Source organism: the organism of the source record quoted next, unplaced genomic scaffold (assembly GCF_019419815.1).
Source record: "Pyrus x bretschneideri cultivar Hongxiangsu unplaced genomic scaffold, Pyrus_bretschneideri_v1 Contig2, whole genome shotgun sequence".
Taxonomy (NCBI): Eukaryota; Viridiplantae; Streptophyta; class Magnoliopsida; order Rosales; family Rosaceae; genus Pyrus; species Pyrus x bretschneideri.
The window spans coordinates 7,188,486-7,207,051 of record NW_025999501.1 but is presented as its reverse complement, the minus strand read 5'-3'; the positions used below and the strand labels follow the sequence as shown (position 1 = coordinate 7,207,051).

Below are 18,566 nucleotides of genomic sequence, written 5' to 3'. Positions count from 1 at the left end.
CTTTGCTTTAATGAAAACTCATTTCAACTAAAAGAAATATTTTAGAATTATATAGGTTACTGATATGAAAATTGAAAAGAAAACTGGAGGAAACAAGTTTGTGAAGACGAATACACGAGTTTGATATAGGGTGTATGTAAAGAGTTTAGAATGTGAGGGTAGCTTGAAAAATAATGCGAGGTGTATTAAGATATTTTTTAATTTAAAAAGTAGATGCGTACGGTGTAATCAACAACATATGAGATGCAGTAAAATAACCCTTTAAAAAAATGGACAAAAGGCAAAATGAAGTGTAAGACAGTAGACCGGGAATAGCCGGTGAGAGAGCTCGAGTGATTAGTCAACGTGGGTAAAACGACACCGTGTGAGCCTCCGCAAGGGTCTCCGTCTCTGACCCAGCATGGGACGCCTCACTGCCCGCATTGAACGCCTCACTGCCCGCACTCCGCAGGCACGCCCGCTATCAACTTGTTTTATCCGTTGGTCTTCTTTCATTTAAAACACTGTTTTTTTTGTACTTGCCAATTCCTTCCCCACTAACTAAATTCCACGTGGTGGTTTGGTAAGCTAATTAAATACTGATAAAATATTTAATTACATGTGATTATGACAGTTTTTCCTCTGTTTACGAGAATAGACCAAGGTATGGGTACATCTAATGGCGGATATACAGAAGAACTAAGGTGATTTTGAGACTCTAAATGTCAGAATAAGATATTTAGTATTACGTTCTAATAGTATTTAGTAATATTCATCTTTATTTGTGAGAGGTCTTAGGTTTGATTCTTCCTGAAAGACGAATTTAAATCACATTATTGTTAGTCTATTATGAGGTTAGGCTCATCTCGTTCTCTTAGTGTAGATAATATTGTTTGTTACAAAAAAAAAAAATGCTTGTGGAGGGCTACCATGGCTAAATTTGTTAAAAAAAATAAGAGAAAATGACTTTCACACACACATCTTTATTTATGGTCATCGAAATTGAATAAATCAAACACAATCAGCAACCAAGATTAAATGCGGTGATGTGGTGATGAAACGCGTTGTTGACTTCTGCACCAAGCAACTATGATCGAGGAATGAACACTCTCGACCTAGAGTTCTAGAACCTGAAGAAAAGCTATGCAATTCACTACTAAATTTAAGATCTTTTACATCAATTTTGGCAGCTTCAACTATATTTGTGAAACATGCATGGCCATGTTAATCATTTGCCAATTAGTGGATAATCCCATGCACAACCAACGCTTATGGCCTCAGATAAAGACACGTGATGATCATTACCAAACACCACCACATCCTAATCAATATCTCCATCGTTAGTTAAACATTATTTAGATCAAGGATTTATCTCACAAATAATGATAGGGACTCCTTGGTGATAACTAGATGAGGATCATCTTTGGATCCTCTTTATGAGGATTCTGGTGATTATTTCATCATGTTCGTTCAATGTATATCGTGTTATCAGTTTTTATCAGGTACTGTTTATGTTTAATCTATACTATTATTAAGAGAACCCTGCTTGTCAACTTGTTGCCACTTTTTTTCCTATTTTGCCCTCACTTTTGATACACACTATTGACAAAGAATGGCAAAATAGTAATTTTGTACATTTTGACAAAATGACAACCATATTCTTATTTTTCCTAATTTACCCTCTTTTTATACTTATTTTTCCAATTTTACCCTCACTTTTGATATACAATATTTACATAAGGAGGACAAAACAATAGTTATGTAATATTAAGAAAAATATGCAGTTATTAAGAGAAATTATCCACACACACAAAATATGTGCCCTCTATCACATCCCGGCCCGGGGCAGATCACCTCCCGAGCTCGCTCCACCACTGTAGCACGATATTGTCAGCTTTGGGCCCCGACCACGTCTTCACGGTTTTGTTTCTGGGAACTCACACGAGAACTTCCCAATGGGTCACCCATCTTGGGAGTGCTCTCGTGCACTACTCGCTTAACTTCGGAGTTCCCATGGAACCCGAAACCAGTGAGCTCCTAAAAGGCATCGTGCTAGGTAGGGATGAGAATATACATATAAGAATCACACCCCTGGGCGATGTGGGATGTCACAATCCACCCCCCTTAGGGGCCCGACGTCCTCGTCGGCACACACGCGGTCAAGGTTAGGCTCTGATACCAATTTGTCACATCCTGGCCCGGGGCGGATCACCTTCCTGGCCCGCTCCACTACCATAGCACAATATTCACTTTGGATCCCGACCACGCCCTCACGGTTTTGTTTCTGGGAACTCACACGAGAACTTCCCAATGGGTCACCCATCATGGAAGTGCTCTCGTGCGCTACTCGCTTAACTTCGGATTTCCCATGGAACCCGAAGCCAGTGAGCTCTCAAAAGGCCTCGTGCTAGGTAGGGATGAGAATATATATATAAGGATCACACCCTGGACGATGTGGAATGTCACACTCTCTACTAGTTTTAAATAAAAAAATTCAAAATAATTTATAGCTGCATGATGACAGATGAATGAACAGCCGAGATCTTTACAAAGAAGATCCGGATAAGATCCTATTTGGTGATAACTGACCATTCTTTGGTGGTGATGATTATCCCTTGAAAGCCTTGACAATCCACGGCACTGCATGCTGGCTATCAAGACCACACGGCAAATTTGTTGGAATTGCATCACTAGTAAACCATATATGGGTAAACACATGCATGGACCCAAATCATCCCAATTGTTGATAACACCATCTTGATATTGATAAATAGACGTCAAGATAACCTCCCGACACAAGTACTATGATTATAAATGAAATCATAATAACATCCACAAAAAATTGTCCTAACAGTTCTTTCATTCAATGTTTTAGAACTATATTCATTCAACGTGTAATATTGGGCACAAACAGTCTCTTTAGAAATCTATCTTCAACCAACGTCGAGTCCGATTTAGACATCAAAAAGAAAGATCTTATTTTCTGTCTGAGATTGGTTTGTCTAGGGAGCCTCGCTAGAAACCAAATCTTCTAAGCCCTAATCACTAAACCCACAACGATCGAGTTATTCATTCAACATGTAATATTGGGTACAAACAGTCTCTTTAGAAATCTATCTTCAACCAACATCGAGTCCGACTTAGACATCAAAAAGAAAGTTCTTATTTTCTATCTGAGATTGGTTTTTCTAGGGAACCTCGCTAGAAACCAAATCTTGAGTCATGAAACCAAGACCTAAGCCCTGATCACTAAACCCGCAATCGATTGAGTTTCAAGGAGATCAAAATTTTCGCGTGAAATCAAAATTTTTGCCTAAGATCGAATTTTCGTAGGAGATCGAGCTCCCAGTAGAAATCGGGTCCTCATTGCCAATTGTGATGAATTTGCACTATTATCCTTCCAAGTCAGCACTTTTGACAGAATTTTGCCAAAGTGGAGCAAAGAGAATTTCAGAGTGCAAAGTGAAGATATTTTAGTTTTAACGAAAAAATTAAGGGTGTGTTTGGTTTAACGGAAAGTGAGCTTGGGAATGGGAAAGTGTTGTATTTCCCATGTTTTATAAGGGCAGGCTTGGGAAATAAATTCCTGGTCATGAAAAGATAGGGAGGAAAGTTTCCTTCCTCGTGGGAAACCAACATAAACCATTTATTACTTTTTTTGGTATGATTAACCTACCCTCAATGATAATTGAAAAGGTCAATATCTCCAAAAAGTAGTAGTTTCTTGTTCCTTTCTCATCTTTGCTGATATAGGTATGAAATTTTTCACTTCTCATCCCCCTAAGTAAAAGGCATACGAAGTTATTTCCAATGGGATACCAAACTTAGCCTAAGTGCAAGTTAGAAATGGCGTTTTCGTTTCCGAATCTAAACCCAAAAATTCCGAATATGAATAATTTCGGAAATTTTGGAATAAAAATCGGAACGCATCTAAGGTTCGGTAATTTCAAATTTTCAATCCAAATTTTTTCAAAGTGTTCTGAACTTATTCTGACAAAAATTTTTTGATATTTTATAGGTATTTACTCAAATTATGCATTTTGTAAACTTATATATTTTATGGTTAGTTTTGGATACTTATTGTTGTGGCTTATTTTATCTGAGAGAGAGAGATGTGTGTGTACGGTTGTGTAGAGGAAAGAATCCTTCTCCTATAAGGAATACAAGGCCTAATAGGAAAAAATAGCTAGTAGCAAATCTAATTTAGAATTTACACAATCACACTTAAATACAATGTTTATGACACTTTTGTTTATTTTTTTATATTAATCATACACTTTATTAAAAAGGATAAGCATATTAGTAGAACAAAAAAATAATTGAATTTATATATAAGCTTATACCATTCATTAAATAGAACAATAAATTGCATGTAAAATTCCAGAATATTCAAAAACATAAATTGCATGTATCTTTTTTTAAAAGATACTTATCACGAAAAAGAAAAATGAACAAAATATAAAATTCTGCATAAATTAATAAACATTCATTTATCGATGTATAATAGCCTCTCTATAGTAATAACTTTTTTAGTCCCAACATTATTCATTTATGGAGGGTTTTCTGTAATTACATGAATTTTTTAATTATGTTCCGAAATTTTCAAAGTTATTTGGATTCCGAATATTCCGAATTTGACAATTTTAACCCAATTTGATCCTATTCCAAAATTTTGGAATGAAAACGTTGTTTCTGATTCAATCCGTCTAAAAATCACCCCTAATTAAGATTAAAGTTCCAAAGGAGTCAACTAAACCTTTTTTTATATATCTTACTAATGAGCAAGAAAGAGGTTTTAGACTTAAATCTCATGAATGACGAACTCTTCCTCCTCTTAATGTAAAATATATTGTTGTACTAAAAATAAAAGACTACATTTGCACCCATCAAAAGGTCATTCTTTGGCGCCATTTTAACCGAAATGGTCAGTGAGATTAATATAGCTCTTTATTTTGGTCCATAAGATTTGAAATCAATGGAAGTGATCTCTAAGTTTATCCACCATTAATCATTTTGATCATTTCGAGAAAAAATTATGTTAAATTCGGACCAAAATAAGAAAAATACCCTTAATTTAATAAGCAGTGGGCCAATATGATATAACAAATTTCAAAAGTATTTTTGTCATTTTAGATAAACGATAAATAAATTGCAACCAATCATGGATAAACAATCTCAATTAGTGAGAAACAATATCAGTTAGATGTGTTTCCTGTAAGTTTATTATATACCAAGATCAAATGTCGGCTCGAACAACTTGGGAACCAGAAGCTGCTCCTGCGGCCTTGGCGCTTCTGTTTTCTGTTTAAGAAGCAATGTAGCTTGCGCTTCCATTGCGTCAAGATCAAGACCCTCGAAAAACTGATCGTCAAGCATGTCATCGTTTGCATCAATGCGCTGCAAGTCTCTGCCTGCAGCCTCTGACTCGAGCGAGAATTCTCGCTCCAAGTTGACTGCAGGATATCTTGAATGATGACAGCTCAATTTTCTTTTGCGGCTTTCAACATCTCTCTCGTATTCTGGGGAAACACCACCGGTACAAGGTATGTCTACCCTTACCCGGTTCATTTCCAAGGACTTTGAATCCATCCTGGTTGATTGATTTGTACCGTCACTTAGGGGCGTTTGGAGAGAGAACGATGTTTTGCCACAGGAACTTCCAGTTTCGGTTGTCCTCGTTGTCGCTGCCACAGAATCAGGTGAATATACCGCAGAACTAACTGGCTGCCTCCCCATGGGTGATTGGGTGAGCAATGAACGCCTTTGTAAGAAATCAAAGAAAACTTTTATTAGAATTTTAATACAGGTTACAGAAACAAAGAAACCTAAGCAACTACATTGATGGCACAGTTCACCGGCCAAATGCAGGAGGATTGGGGCCTGGTAAATGGTTTTACATGGGGCATAGCAACTCCAACTGTCACTTCGGTTTGTAACTTAGAAATTTTAAGAGAGAAAGGAAGTTCAGCTAAATAATCTCATTCTAAATGACCCACTAGTTGTAAAGTAGTTTTGAGAAACAACCGCCACCGCTTCCAAGGGAAGATTAATCAACTGCACGTAATTTTAATTTTTGCAAAGTTATATCTAAATTCTTATAACAATTGGATATTAGTTTCCAAGTTCCTTAAAAGATAGCAAAAACTTTGGAACCAGCACCTTTATGTGAAACAAAGTAAAAGTTGGATTCAAGTTCTAATACATTTTCCAAGATGGAGTATTCAATAATATTGACTTTCAAAACAAAAAAAAAAAATTCCGACAACTACCCAGTTCATATGAAAGGCTACATTATGAAAAGTAGTTGAGTCAAACCGGTAATGGTTTGTGAAGAACAGAGTGCTCACTCCACGACCAAGTGAACAACTTGATCATCCATTCAAATGTGTCGGAGTGTGTGTGTGTGTGTGTGTGTGAGAGAGAGAGAGAGAGAGAGATGAAAGACCTGTATATTGCCATCATATCATTTCCACCACTTGCAGACTGAGTAGCCGCAGCTGTAGGATTTATTCTGTCATCTATGAAACTATCATTTGAATAGTTGTCTTGATCATCTTCCTCATCATCAGACATACCAGCTTCTGAAGATACCCTGAGTAATTTCAGTGGAGTAACAGCATTTCAAATATTAGTTTTCAACAAAAGCTTCATTTTATTACCCCACAAAAACAAAACAAAAAATCAAACAGTAAACATTCTTTATTCTGTTAGGTGAAATTGCAACACAAATTTACCAAAAAAAAAAAAAATAAAACCTAAGCCACACCATTCTAATATAGAAAAAGTATGATCTTACTCAGCTTCCTCCTCGATGAAGGCCCTTACATCATCAATTGAATTCTTTTTACCTAAGTAACAACAGCAATGTATCGGTAAATAGGTCACATAAAAAGATTAGTATCTGAAAGGCAGTCCTAAAAGACTTGGTGTGGTTGCACTTTAAATTACGGAAATGAGGATCGCTAAAAACTAGTCAGTAAGCATCGAACTCCAAAAATAGATAGATTAGCAAAAAGATAAAGAATACGGGAAGGGAAACTAGCATCTCTCTTGTATTCACGGTACCTCTATTGTGCTTCGAATGGAGTGAACCAGTTTTAGAAAATGATCTAGCAAGGTTTCTTGTTGACCCCACATTATTTGTCACGTTTTCTCGATTCCTACTTCTCCAACGATCCCCGACTTTGCACAACCTTCTAAACTTGCGTGCCTCTTTAACACTTTCCGACTTGTCTCCAGAACTTAAATTCCAATCTTTGCCACAACTATTGTTTGTAAGGTCAGCTAAAACAGTATTAGCTCTTCCACTAATTGGTGATGCGGAGGTACAGCCTCTTATACTGGCACTACTATGCTTGTTATGGAATGGAGTTCGAATTTCAGTATCCATAGAAGAAACAGAGACTTTTCCTCCACAGGCATTGTTTTCCGTACTTACTTTTTCTCTATTTGCAGGATGTAACTGGGCAGGTGAAACAGGGACAGGAACTGCATACTCATTTGAGTTATTTGATAGTCCTGCATCATATGTTAGCATCAATTTTCATACTAGGGGACAATAGCAATCTCAGGAAAGCTTATCCCAATTTGAATTAAAATGAAATCTTACTAAGTGCATTACTAACCGCTAGTGTTGATAGGAGACTCTGGAACAACTCCACTTTCCATTAAATTAGTAAGCCGTGGACTGAGCTCACCATCTCTCGAAATACCATTGTCTTCATCTGTGAGCAACAATGATGCCTTGTTTTCCAGAACATCAGGTGTGTCGGAAACACTATCTCCTTTACTTAACAAATCTCCCTTCAAAATTGTAGTTCGAGGAATTTTTTCGGCCCCATTCAATGTTTTCTCCATCCAGATTTCGGACTTGCACAATCTAGAGCTAAGTGAATTCTCATACTTTATGCTTTTCATCTGAATAGTTTTAACATCTCCACTGGCACCACCTTGAGTAGCTAGTTCTGTGTGGTCTTCATCTGACGTCCTTCCATGGTAAGAATTTTGCTTCAAGCTATCCAACTTCATACTACTTTCACTTGTGAACATGGAATGTGATAAGTCTTTCCATCGAAATACAGGAACAGACATGATTAAGACCTTTCCGGAAGCATCCACATTTACAACATCTGAATCAAAGAGGTAAGAGTGCTCATAAGGATTTTCACCAGGGAAATTAAGTTTGTAATGCTTCTCCTTGGTTTTCAATGTACTAGTAGGTGATAATTCAGAATCCAGTACTTTTCTTTCCGACTGTTTCTCTAAAGAATCATCAAGATTCAGAAAACCTGCAACAAAATATTCAAGATTTGAGTACAATACTAAGAAAATGGGTAGCACAGCCTGCATCTTCTCTGCATTCAATTCCCCTAGCCAAAAATAAAATAAAATAAAAGAAGAAATGAAGAGATGATGGGTGCTTAGTTTTTAAGTAAATGATGACTTAAGCCATAACACAAAATAGCTAAGGGGATAGCAAGAAACAAATCCTCTCTACAATTTCATTTGAAACATGAGAACCAAATCCTGATTAAACTTCGTATTCCGTTACAAGGGATTTCTTTTATACCCTCTGACAGAAAACAAAATGGGGTTTCTTATCTAGCCAACAGGTAGAAGGTTCAAATTCTTAGATTCGCAATATTAATCAACTGAATTAGTTAAAGAATCCAGGTGCAGCATCATGACTTCAAATTAGCAGCATGATTATGCATACTAGTTACCGTACAAAATGTGGTAAGAGTGAACATTATGATACTTTCAGTCCATTCCTTGCGTTAGTTAACTCCAGGAAAAGATAACCAACCTCATAGCTGTCGTACTACTACTATCATCGGAAGACGAAAAGCATACAGAAGACAACAACATTATTTCATTCATCAATCAAGAAAATGTCAGGATAAGAGGAATGAATTTCAGAACAACTTTGAACAGGCATGCATGCATACACAGGACCAAAAAGTGAGAAAAAAATCAAAGTTACAAAGTAAAGAACAATATGGCTCAAAGAATATAATAAGATTATCCAGTATTACATTATGGTTGCATATAAGATGAAATATAAAAGTTAAAACAAAAACGAGAATGTAAAGACATCATGAACCAATGACTTGGTGATCCTAAGCTTAATTTCTGAACTACTTGTAGAACGAGTATTGAAGTATAATATTCACTTATCTCAAATAAACTTTAAAAGAAAATATAAGTACGATAAACTATAGAAGCTCAGCTGGATTTTGATTAATATGTAAACATGCATAGGTTTGATGCAGGGCATTGATGCAAAGTATGACGAATTAAATGCACCTCAGAACTCCATTTGACACGATGAAACTAATCCTCATAAAAAAATATTCATTTTTTCATAATAATTGAAGGAAGTTGAGGTTCCACCATGAAACCAATTGGCAACGCAAGGAGTAGCCCAACCCTTACAAGCACATGCAAGTTAAGTAAACTTCCGATGTGGGACATTTCTTCACATCCTCAAAGTTACATCTGCATATAATCTGAATGAATCCTTAAAATAAACAGAAGAATTTTGAAATCAAATTTTCTTGTTACACAGCCCTTTTTGAGTTGGGGCAACTAGCTACAATAAACATATTTTGACAGTTGGTTGCAGAAATGATCAGTCATCATTATATCATCGTCGTGTTGTTGTTATGTCATCGTTTGTGTCATTGTTAATTATTAAATTATCAATATGTCGCCGTGTTACTGAAAAATGATCATTTATGCAAACCAAACGTCAAAATATGTTTATTGTAGCTATTTTCCCTTTGAGTTACCTTGTCTGTTGTTCTCATGATGTTCAGCACTGTCAATGACATGTTGCTCAGTAGTGTCAATTCCCTTTACATAGAATTCATCCTGAAAGCAATTAAGTAAAAGTTGTAAAACTCAAGAATATGTAATACATTACAAGAAGGAAAACAACTTAACCACATAGATCAAATCAAACCTCAACAAGGGAGATATTGCTGTCCCTAGAAAACGTTAGTCCTTGCAAACATTGCATCATATCAATCAGCATTGTTGTCCGACGTGAATGCATTACTTTATACACTCTTGACGGATACGTTTGAACGTGAGGAAAGGCAATAAGAGACGGCTTCCATGTAAGTCCATGAGGGTGGAAATACTTGGCAATTAAGTTAGTCTCAGCTACAGTTAACGTTTCTGAGATCACAGGTGTCTGAACAATGTTATCATCAATAACTTTCTTTCCACGACGAATAAATTGTTCAACTGAAAACTGAAGAAACTGGACTTCAGGGTTTGAAAATATGAGGAATCTGCAATAAAATTTGATGCAATCAATAGCTAAAAAATGGACCGCAGCATTAAAAGTTATAAAGATGCAGCATCTGTTAGAAAATCCCACCATCCTTGGACTAGAATGGAAATTGAAGCTATTTATTCCCCCATTTCGCATGTGTTTCATCATATTCTTACTGTTTCCTTTCTTACGATGGTAACCCTTCAACTCTGACCCTTCACAGGCTAGAACTAGTAAGACTTGTCAAGGATTTAGGATTTACTCGGGGGAAGCAAGAAATTCTTTGAATATTCATACTGATCTCACTAACAACTAACCACATAAAATGCATTAGTCATATGAGAAAAGGATATCAACTCGTCCATCATGCTTCCTTCCAGTTCTCCCCATGCGTTGAATCATTCTCAATGGTGATACGTTAGCATCAAAGCATATAACCAGATCAACTTCCATAATATCCAGGCCTTCTTCACCAATAGATGTGGCAACAATGACATTGTATCCACCAGCACGAAATTTCTGTGGGAGATCAAAATAAGCTAATGCAAGGTGCTACAAAAAGAAATAAGTACAACACAATTACCTCCAAAACAGCTTGTTGAACTTTTTGTGACTGACCTTTTAATGTTTTCCCTGTAAGAAAATAATAGTCAATATATTTCACAATAGACACGCAAACCAATATAATTGTGAGGCAACCTGTGAGGCCCTAAAATTTCACAGGTAATTTCCATCCCGATTTTGTTATAGGCTTATATACTTATTTTATAATCAGTGTTCTAAATTCTGCTTATAGAACTATTTTAAAATAATTGGTTTTCCACCTAACAGCTATCATTCAGACCAGATTATTTAAATTAAATCCCAATTATCACCGCACAAACCAAGAAGCCTACTCTTGTTTCCAAAAGCTCTACTCCAGCTAATTCACAATACCCACGTAAATCATTAAGTGAGTTAGAAGGATCAAGGTTTTGAACCGGGGAGTTCCTCAGACCAGGGCACTGATACCATGTTAGGCAACAACTAGAACCCAAATGCTTGAGGTATTAGGGAATAGGCCAACTATACAAGTTAATCCTAATGCAAACGTTAACCAAGACATACATAAATTCTTGGCTGTAGTATGCCATTTGAAGAACTAGGAAACCATTTCAATCCAGTCTCCTAAGAAGATCTCTTAACAATTATTATCTTCTCTTTGCCTTGAACACAAATTCATTTCAAAAGAGGTCAAGGACCTGAAGAGTGGGAGAAAGTCAGAGAGAGACAGAGAGAGAGAGAGAGAGAGAGAGAGAGAGAGAGAGAGGAGAGAGGTGGACAAATAAGAGGCAATATAATAAAAAGGGGAAGATAAGTCAGTATCAGACGAAAACTCCATTGTCTTCCTGCATGTCAGACTCACTCTTAACATTTCCTGTTCAACATGCCAGACACATGGTTGAAAAGGTTGACCATGTAATAGAGACATAGGATATGACAATTTTGTTTTGAAGTTTTGAACCAAGCGTACATATAAAATAATAAAAAATCCATGAGAAAAGCGAACAAAAACAAGAGAGGAAGTTAAAGAATTAAGAACAACTGCATCTTATAATAAATTTTTATTTAGGCAACAAAAGATAACTAATTTTCATTAAACATCACATTTAATAGGGAAAAGGAACAAAGTGAAGAATGGAGCTTCAAACCTGAACTTTGACCAATAAACTGGGTAGCTTTGACTAAATTGCCAAGGTTTGCTAATGCATCCATTATGTCCCTGTATACTCAGAAGGGTTTTCCACATTTTATATATAATTAGCTTGAGAAAACATAATAATAAAATCATCATTATTAATTAAACACATAAATTGTTGCACCTGACACTTCCCCGAAAATTTGAGAAAATTATAACCCTTGATTTCTGTGGATCATTTGTTTCTACAATGAGAAATATAATTATCAACCACTGAGAGCTAATACTTTGAGTCATACGATTAATATATGCTATCAATATAAACCAGTGTTTCATCAGCACAAACATAACTCAAAAACTCAAAACTAAATCATTGTAGCCAGATCGCATACAATCATTGGTATAAATAGTAAGTACTCAAACATTTTGTCCATTTCCCATGTACAAATGTCAACTTAAAACTCAAGTCTTCAGAGTTTAGCCGCAACAAGTTCTGTTCAGATAATAATACACAGTCCAAATCCAACAAAGAAATAAAGCCAACAGGGAAACCCTAATGGTAAAGAAATATAAAGCCATAAAGCAGCAGTAATCCTAATTAAAATTAAACATGTTTCATATAAAAATTCCCTAAAATCAAATAAAAAAATTGAACAGGTCTGACAGAAATTTCTGTTTCATATGGTCCAAAAAGTTTTAAGCTATTATGATGGGGATCAACAATTAATTTATTTTCTAACACTCCCCTTCATATATGGGCCTCTTTCCAGTGCTATAGGGTTCAACTTGTGAAGCTCAAATTGCAGAAGTAGAATTAAACCCACGACCTCCTTTACTATGCCATGCTAAGTCTTTTTGCTTTATCATTGCTCTGAAAATCTTTATTGAGATGTGATACGGTAACTATCTTCTTCTCTCAAGTCCTAGCAATCTCATCTTTTGCAGTTGGTTATACATGACAAAATTGGTCCATTGACTCACAAAAATGCAAAACTTTTGGCATTGCTAGTATTGCTAAATAAAATTATTTATACATTAGAATAAGAATTTAATCCCTTAATCCCTACTTCAGCCATAAGTGAACGTAAAGCCGGGTAGATGTTTCAGGCCTTTGTTTGAAAACAAAAATTATTTATTTACAAATAATAGTTTCTGGACAAATTGGTATATTGGCTCACAGAAACATTAAAGTTTTGACATTGCTAGTATTGCTAACTAAAATTGTTTATACATCAGAATAAGCATTTAATCCCTTACTCCCGAATTCAGAACAAGTGAAAAATGCTGGGGAGATGTTCCAGGCCCTTCATTGAAAACAAAAATTATTTATCTGCGAATAGGCATTTCTTGACGAACACAATATTGAAACCATGAAAGCAGCAGTACTTCTAACATTTGATACACTTATACATTTCATAAGCAGGAGTTATAAAATATCAAAACCAGCAAATGATAGCATACAATAAAATTAAGAACAGAGACCACATACTGAAATGATCATGCAGTACTTCTAACATTTTGGACAATTTGGGACTCGGAGCACCATGTGACAAACTTTGCTGCATTATGAGCTTTGCTTTACAAATATCTTCATTCCTGCTCATATACCTTGCAAAAGACCTGAAAAAATGATCTTGAACAGCTTAACAGTCTTGAATTGCTTGCTAAAAAATTTAACAGCTTAAACTCCATGCCATCAACATTAATATATAATATATTAGATATTAGTAAAGTCTATACAAGAAGTTTCTGTCCTTCAACTCAGAGTCCAAATACAGAAAAGTCAAACACCAATTATCATAATGAGACAACAGAGTGTGTGCCTTTCACGTAACAAAAATATCTTAAAAATAGAAAATTATCCGCCTCAAAATTTCTGCAAGGCAGATCTGTTTGGAATTGCTTGATACCAAATTTTGTTATTAGGTGATTCTCATCAAAAGCAACAGCTTCTGGCACTTCATTTTCAAGGTGCATTACTAACACATCAATGGGAATTGGGAAGGTTCCTACATAGATTAAAGAATATTTAACTCGAGAAAAGTAAACAATAAAATGCATGATGGTTCCACATATAATAGGAAATAGTTATTAGAATCTGAGTATGAGCTAATAAAGACAGTGAGGAAACTGAGAGTATAGAAAAGCCATACCCTTGTTTTAATTTTTCTTCAAGCATTTCATATGCTGGCCTTATTCCATGGCTTGATATTAGTTTACGAATGTGGTAAAGTGTAAGCAGTGCTCCAAAGAAACCTTCAATGTCTCCAGGCTTAATTTGGGGGAGGTCTGGAGGTGCTTGACGAAATTTCTCTCTTGAATTAAGTAATAGACAAGGGCTTAACTGTAACAACACCCCCCCCCAACCCAAAGAAAAAGGAGTGAGATTATGTGATTGTGGACCCAGAAAGTATGTAATTGTTTCAGTAAGAATTAAAGCAGAAAAAGAAATAACAGATAGAAAGATAAGGTAATAAATTTTCATTAGTAAAAGAAATTGGTTATCTATATGGTGGCTTTTCTATTCCTTAAATATAGAGGAAAAACAAAAGGAGAAGTTACTAGAAAAACTCAAAACCACCCCATTTTTACCATGTCTGATGGCATCGCCAGAACAGAATAAAAATGCAAAAAAACAATCCCATCCAGCACAGTTTTCCTAGAGCAAACTAGAAGAATTCAAATTATACCGAACCATACATTCTGAATGTCTCGAGTTGGGAGAACTCCAATGGCACAAAGCCTGGATGCAAATGGATGCATTGCTTCCAAGAGCTTATTGTCTATCTCAACAGCAGCTTGACCCATTGCAACCTAGACATATTGCCACAAAAGTGTTTTCCTCTGTACAAAAAAATTCAGCAAACAAAAGATTACAATGCATACCTGAATCAACTCTACCTCCCTGTTGTGGACATATGGTTTGACATCAGGGTCGTCTTCATTGCGATATTGAAGTGTTGATATATATAAGTTATCAATAACTTGCTGGACAGTCTGCTGCTTTGCTGTACAAGTGCATGTAGTTTAGGATACTCTAAATGAAATTTAGTAGCAACCCAGTATGTTAGCAACTTACATCCCGGTGTTGCACTCAAAGCTAAAATTCGCAGTTGCACTTGTTCAGCCATTAACTATAAAAATTAAATTATCATTAGTATCTAAAACCATTAACTTTGTCCAATAATAACACACCGAGCCAACACTTATAAGGGTAGCAATAGAAGAACATTAGTGGCGATAGTGACACCACACTATGTACCAGTACACGTGCAAAGGATGATCAGACATAGTTTACAGATCAGAAATCAACAGAACATACCTCACGAACTGCAACACTGTAAGAATAGTTTCCTAATGCTCGGTGAGCTTCATCAATCACCAAACATACCAAGAATTCTACTGCACACGTGCCTGCAACAAATTACCCCTGATCAAAATCCAGCGACAAAAGATCTTTCTCAACAGGAAAAAAAATCTATATATTTATATGCATAAAAATGGTGTTGGAATATACTTATTTTCTAGTGGGGACAGTTTCACATTTTAGAATAGAACAAATGAAAATATCAAATTTCTACAGCTTTTCATTAGATAATCCTAGTGTATTAGTTCAAGAATTAATCACCAGACTGAATGTCCTTCTCCAGCACTTGTGGAGTAACAAAAAAAACTCGTTTAGTTTTCCACAAGCAAGCTCTTTTCGTAGGACTTGTCTGACCTGTCATATCAATTGTCCATTCCTGCAATCAGTTTGATCAGAATCTTCTTATAATTCCTAAGTGAATAAAATTGTTAAGAAACCACCAAATTTTGAACAATGCCCACTGCTTACAAGTAAATGGGGTTCTTACCTGTGGTATTCCTACAATATTATGACACGCTTGTATTTGTTGCACAACAAGTGGTCGAGAAGGAGCAGCAAAGACTATTTTTCCTGTTGTGGGAAGAACAATGTCCACATATCATAACTAATGAAAACAAACTTGAAAAGCCAACAGCAAAAGAAACTGAACAGAAATGAGGATGAATTGACATGAGAATGTGAATAAATCATAATAGGAACAAATTCGAATAGGGCATAGCTGTCTAATTGTCTGCAATAGGATGAAGTTGGTTCGTACTAAAATAAAAAGAATTCAGAGCAATCAAACAAACAAAAATTAAGAATCCAGAATCAGAACACGTATAATAAACAATTGGTGAAGAAGCATGGTACAAGTTACTTTACCATTAGGGAACCATCTGAAATAGTTATACATAACAACTGCAGCAATTAGCGTTTTCCCAAGTCCAGTTGGCAGTACCACCAATGTATTTGAAAATAATGCCAGTCTGGGTAATAGAAAATTGATAGTCACGCCGAGGAAAATTAACTGCAAAAAGGAATAAGAGTCCGAAGATAAGTTTAATGTTTTCTACACTTAACAATAAACAGAAAAAATGAGACAAGAAGAACCCTTTCCAAGCATTAATATCGAAAAAAGTGAGATCATTAGTTCACAATCTCAATCTCTGCACAAGTACTCACATTTTCCCTAAAAAGTCCGATGCATTTGAACCCACATTAGCTCAATAGCACAACTCATTAGCAAAATTTATACTCTGATAAAAATGTGATTGAAAAGCTAGCATCCGGGGCAATATGCCATCTAGTTCATTCAAATAATCAAATTCCAACTTCAGTCTCCAAATCCCATATCAGAAAGTAAAAAATAAGAACAGTATACCCCTCTTCCTGAATACCCAAAATCCAAACTTCCACGCAGTAGAGAAAATAATTGCAGAGAAAAGATGAATCCAACCTGGGTACATCCAAGTTTTAGCTGCCTCAGCATCAATTGGAACACAGGACACCCTCCCATCACCCTCACTACAATCCAGGTTTCGTTCTTCGACATCTCGAATCTCTGGTGGAGGCCTGCCGATAAACTTGTCAAGGGTGCTCTGCCGGGAAGTGCCGGCCTTCTTCTTGTTGCCAGGGATTGGGGCAATCGGATTTTGCACTGGGGTGTTAATGTTACTGGGAGGAGGGGCAAAATGGGAAGATTGGTCTGAAGTAGAGGAGGGCTTTGAAGCCTTGGTCTGGTAAACCACGTCGATTTCTCTCGCCGCCGCTTCCCAATCAAAATTGTCGTCGTCGTCGTCGTCGTCGTCGATGACATGGTGAGGATTGGCGGAAGTCATTGGTGAACTGGGCGAGGAGAGAGAAATGTGAATCGATAAACTCTTGGAGAGAGAGAGAGAGAGAGAGCGTTTTGGCGGCAAAACTTGAAGAATTCGCTTTGCCCACCACGCTTCTATATGTGGGCTTTCGTTGTCGTTGCTACTGGACTTAACTAAATAAAATGAGAACATTGCACAAGCCCATACGTATGAATCTATTTAAAAAGACTTTCAAATGAGATTTTTAATACTAACGTATATTTAATAAAAGAAAAATTAATGAAAATGATTTGAAAACTCTGAGTTTTAAAGATAAGAATAAAATAAAAGGTAAAGTGAATAGTACCAGAATTGACTTTTTAGTGTAAAAATATGGTTTTTCGTTAAAGTGAACAGTAACATGAGTTTTTCGTTAAAGTTCCCTTTAATAAAATAATCATCTCATCAATCAGATAATAATTATACTTGACTGTCAGATAATGATTGTAGTTTAATCCATTTTTTTATGTAGTGTCTTTGTAGCATTTTTTTTTTCATTGATTACGTGTTTATAATGTATTTATGATGGTGTTAACACACACCTCTTTTTACCTCACATGCATACCATGTTAATTTTTATCAGTTGATTTTCTTCTATTCATTTAATTTAGCGGCTGAAAGTTAAGAGAAGTGTTTGAAAGGTAAAGAGATGTATGTGTATTTATAGTCCTTTAGTAATAGTTTTATATTGTTTGACATAAAAATTAAACTTTTTTTTTTTTGTAAATTTATTACCCTACCCATAATTATCTTCAAGCTTTCATGTTCACTTGCATTTTTTATTGTTGAAACAAAATGAACTTTGAAATAAACCATTAGGCTTTCGGAATCAAACAACTTGAATTTGATTGATGTCTAATTTATATAATATTATTGTTAAGTATTTAACGATAACTTAAGTAAGTATAATGTCTATATATAAGAATTAGTGAGTTTGATTTGTACTAAACTATTATCACAGTACAGTGAGTATGATAAACACGAGCATTACATATTAAATACAGAACCCGTCTATTTTTTTATTGGACCTGATTGTCTGCCCTCCCTATCCCATACCCTTCCCATCCCTTTTATGTGGTTACGGTTAAGTCACATCAACATTTTATATTCTCATTACTTTTTGTTTTATTATTTCTATAAAAAAAAAAAATCAAGGGATGTGTTATCCACACATCTCATTCTACTTCTCACACATCTTGATAATTTCTGTTCGTTGATCTTCTTCAATTCATCTGATCCAACGGTCGAAAATTAAAAAGGTGTGTGAGAAGCCACACACCTTAAAAATTAGTATAAAATGTTGACGTGACTTAATCGTGATCACATAATATAAAAGAGGATAGAAAAAATATGGGATGGGAGGCAGACAATCCTTTTTATTTTCTATATTTTAGAATTGGTTACCTTTTTGTCATCCCTTTT

General features: G+C 35.6%; 1 protein-coding gene across 1 annotated transcript; it reads right to left on the bottom strand.

Moving 5' to 3' along the window:
- Nucleotides 1-5,124: 5,124 nt before the first annotated feature.
- On the bottom strand, nt 5,125-17,126 carry LOC103952603 (DEAD-box ATP-dependent RNA helicase FANCM). The gene is given in 24 exon segments (XM_009364231.3): nt 5,125-5,740; nt 6,425-6,571; nt 6,776-6,827; nt 7,045-7,497; nt 7,605-8,267; nt 9,771-9,852; nt 9,944-10,258; nt 10,260-10,277; nt 10,367-10,494; nt 10,615-10,780; nt 10,845-10,894; nt 11,953-12,023; nt 12,124-12,184; nt 13,429-13,559; nt 14,093-14,283; nt 14,640-14,753; nt 14,826-14,947; nt 15,019-15,073; nt 15,262-15,353; nt 15,568-15,682; nt 15,794-15,876; nt 16,171-16,270; nt 16,272-16,315; nt 16,745-17,126. Coding segments are annotated over 24 exon segments (4,173 nt in total). The 3' UTR covers nt 5,125-5,202.
- Between the last annotated feature and the right edge of the window lie 1,440 nt (nt 17,127-18,566).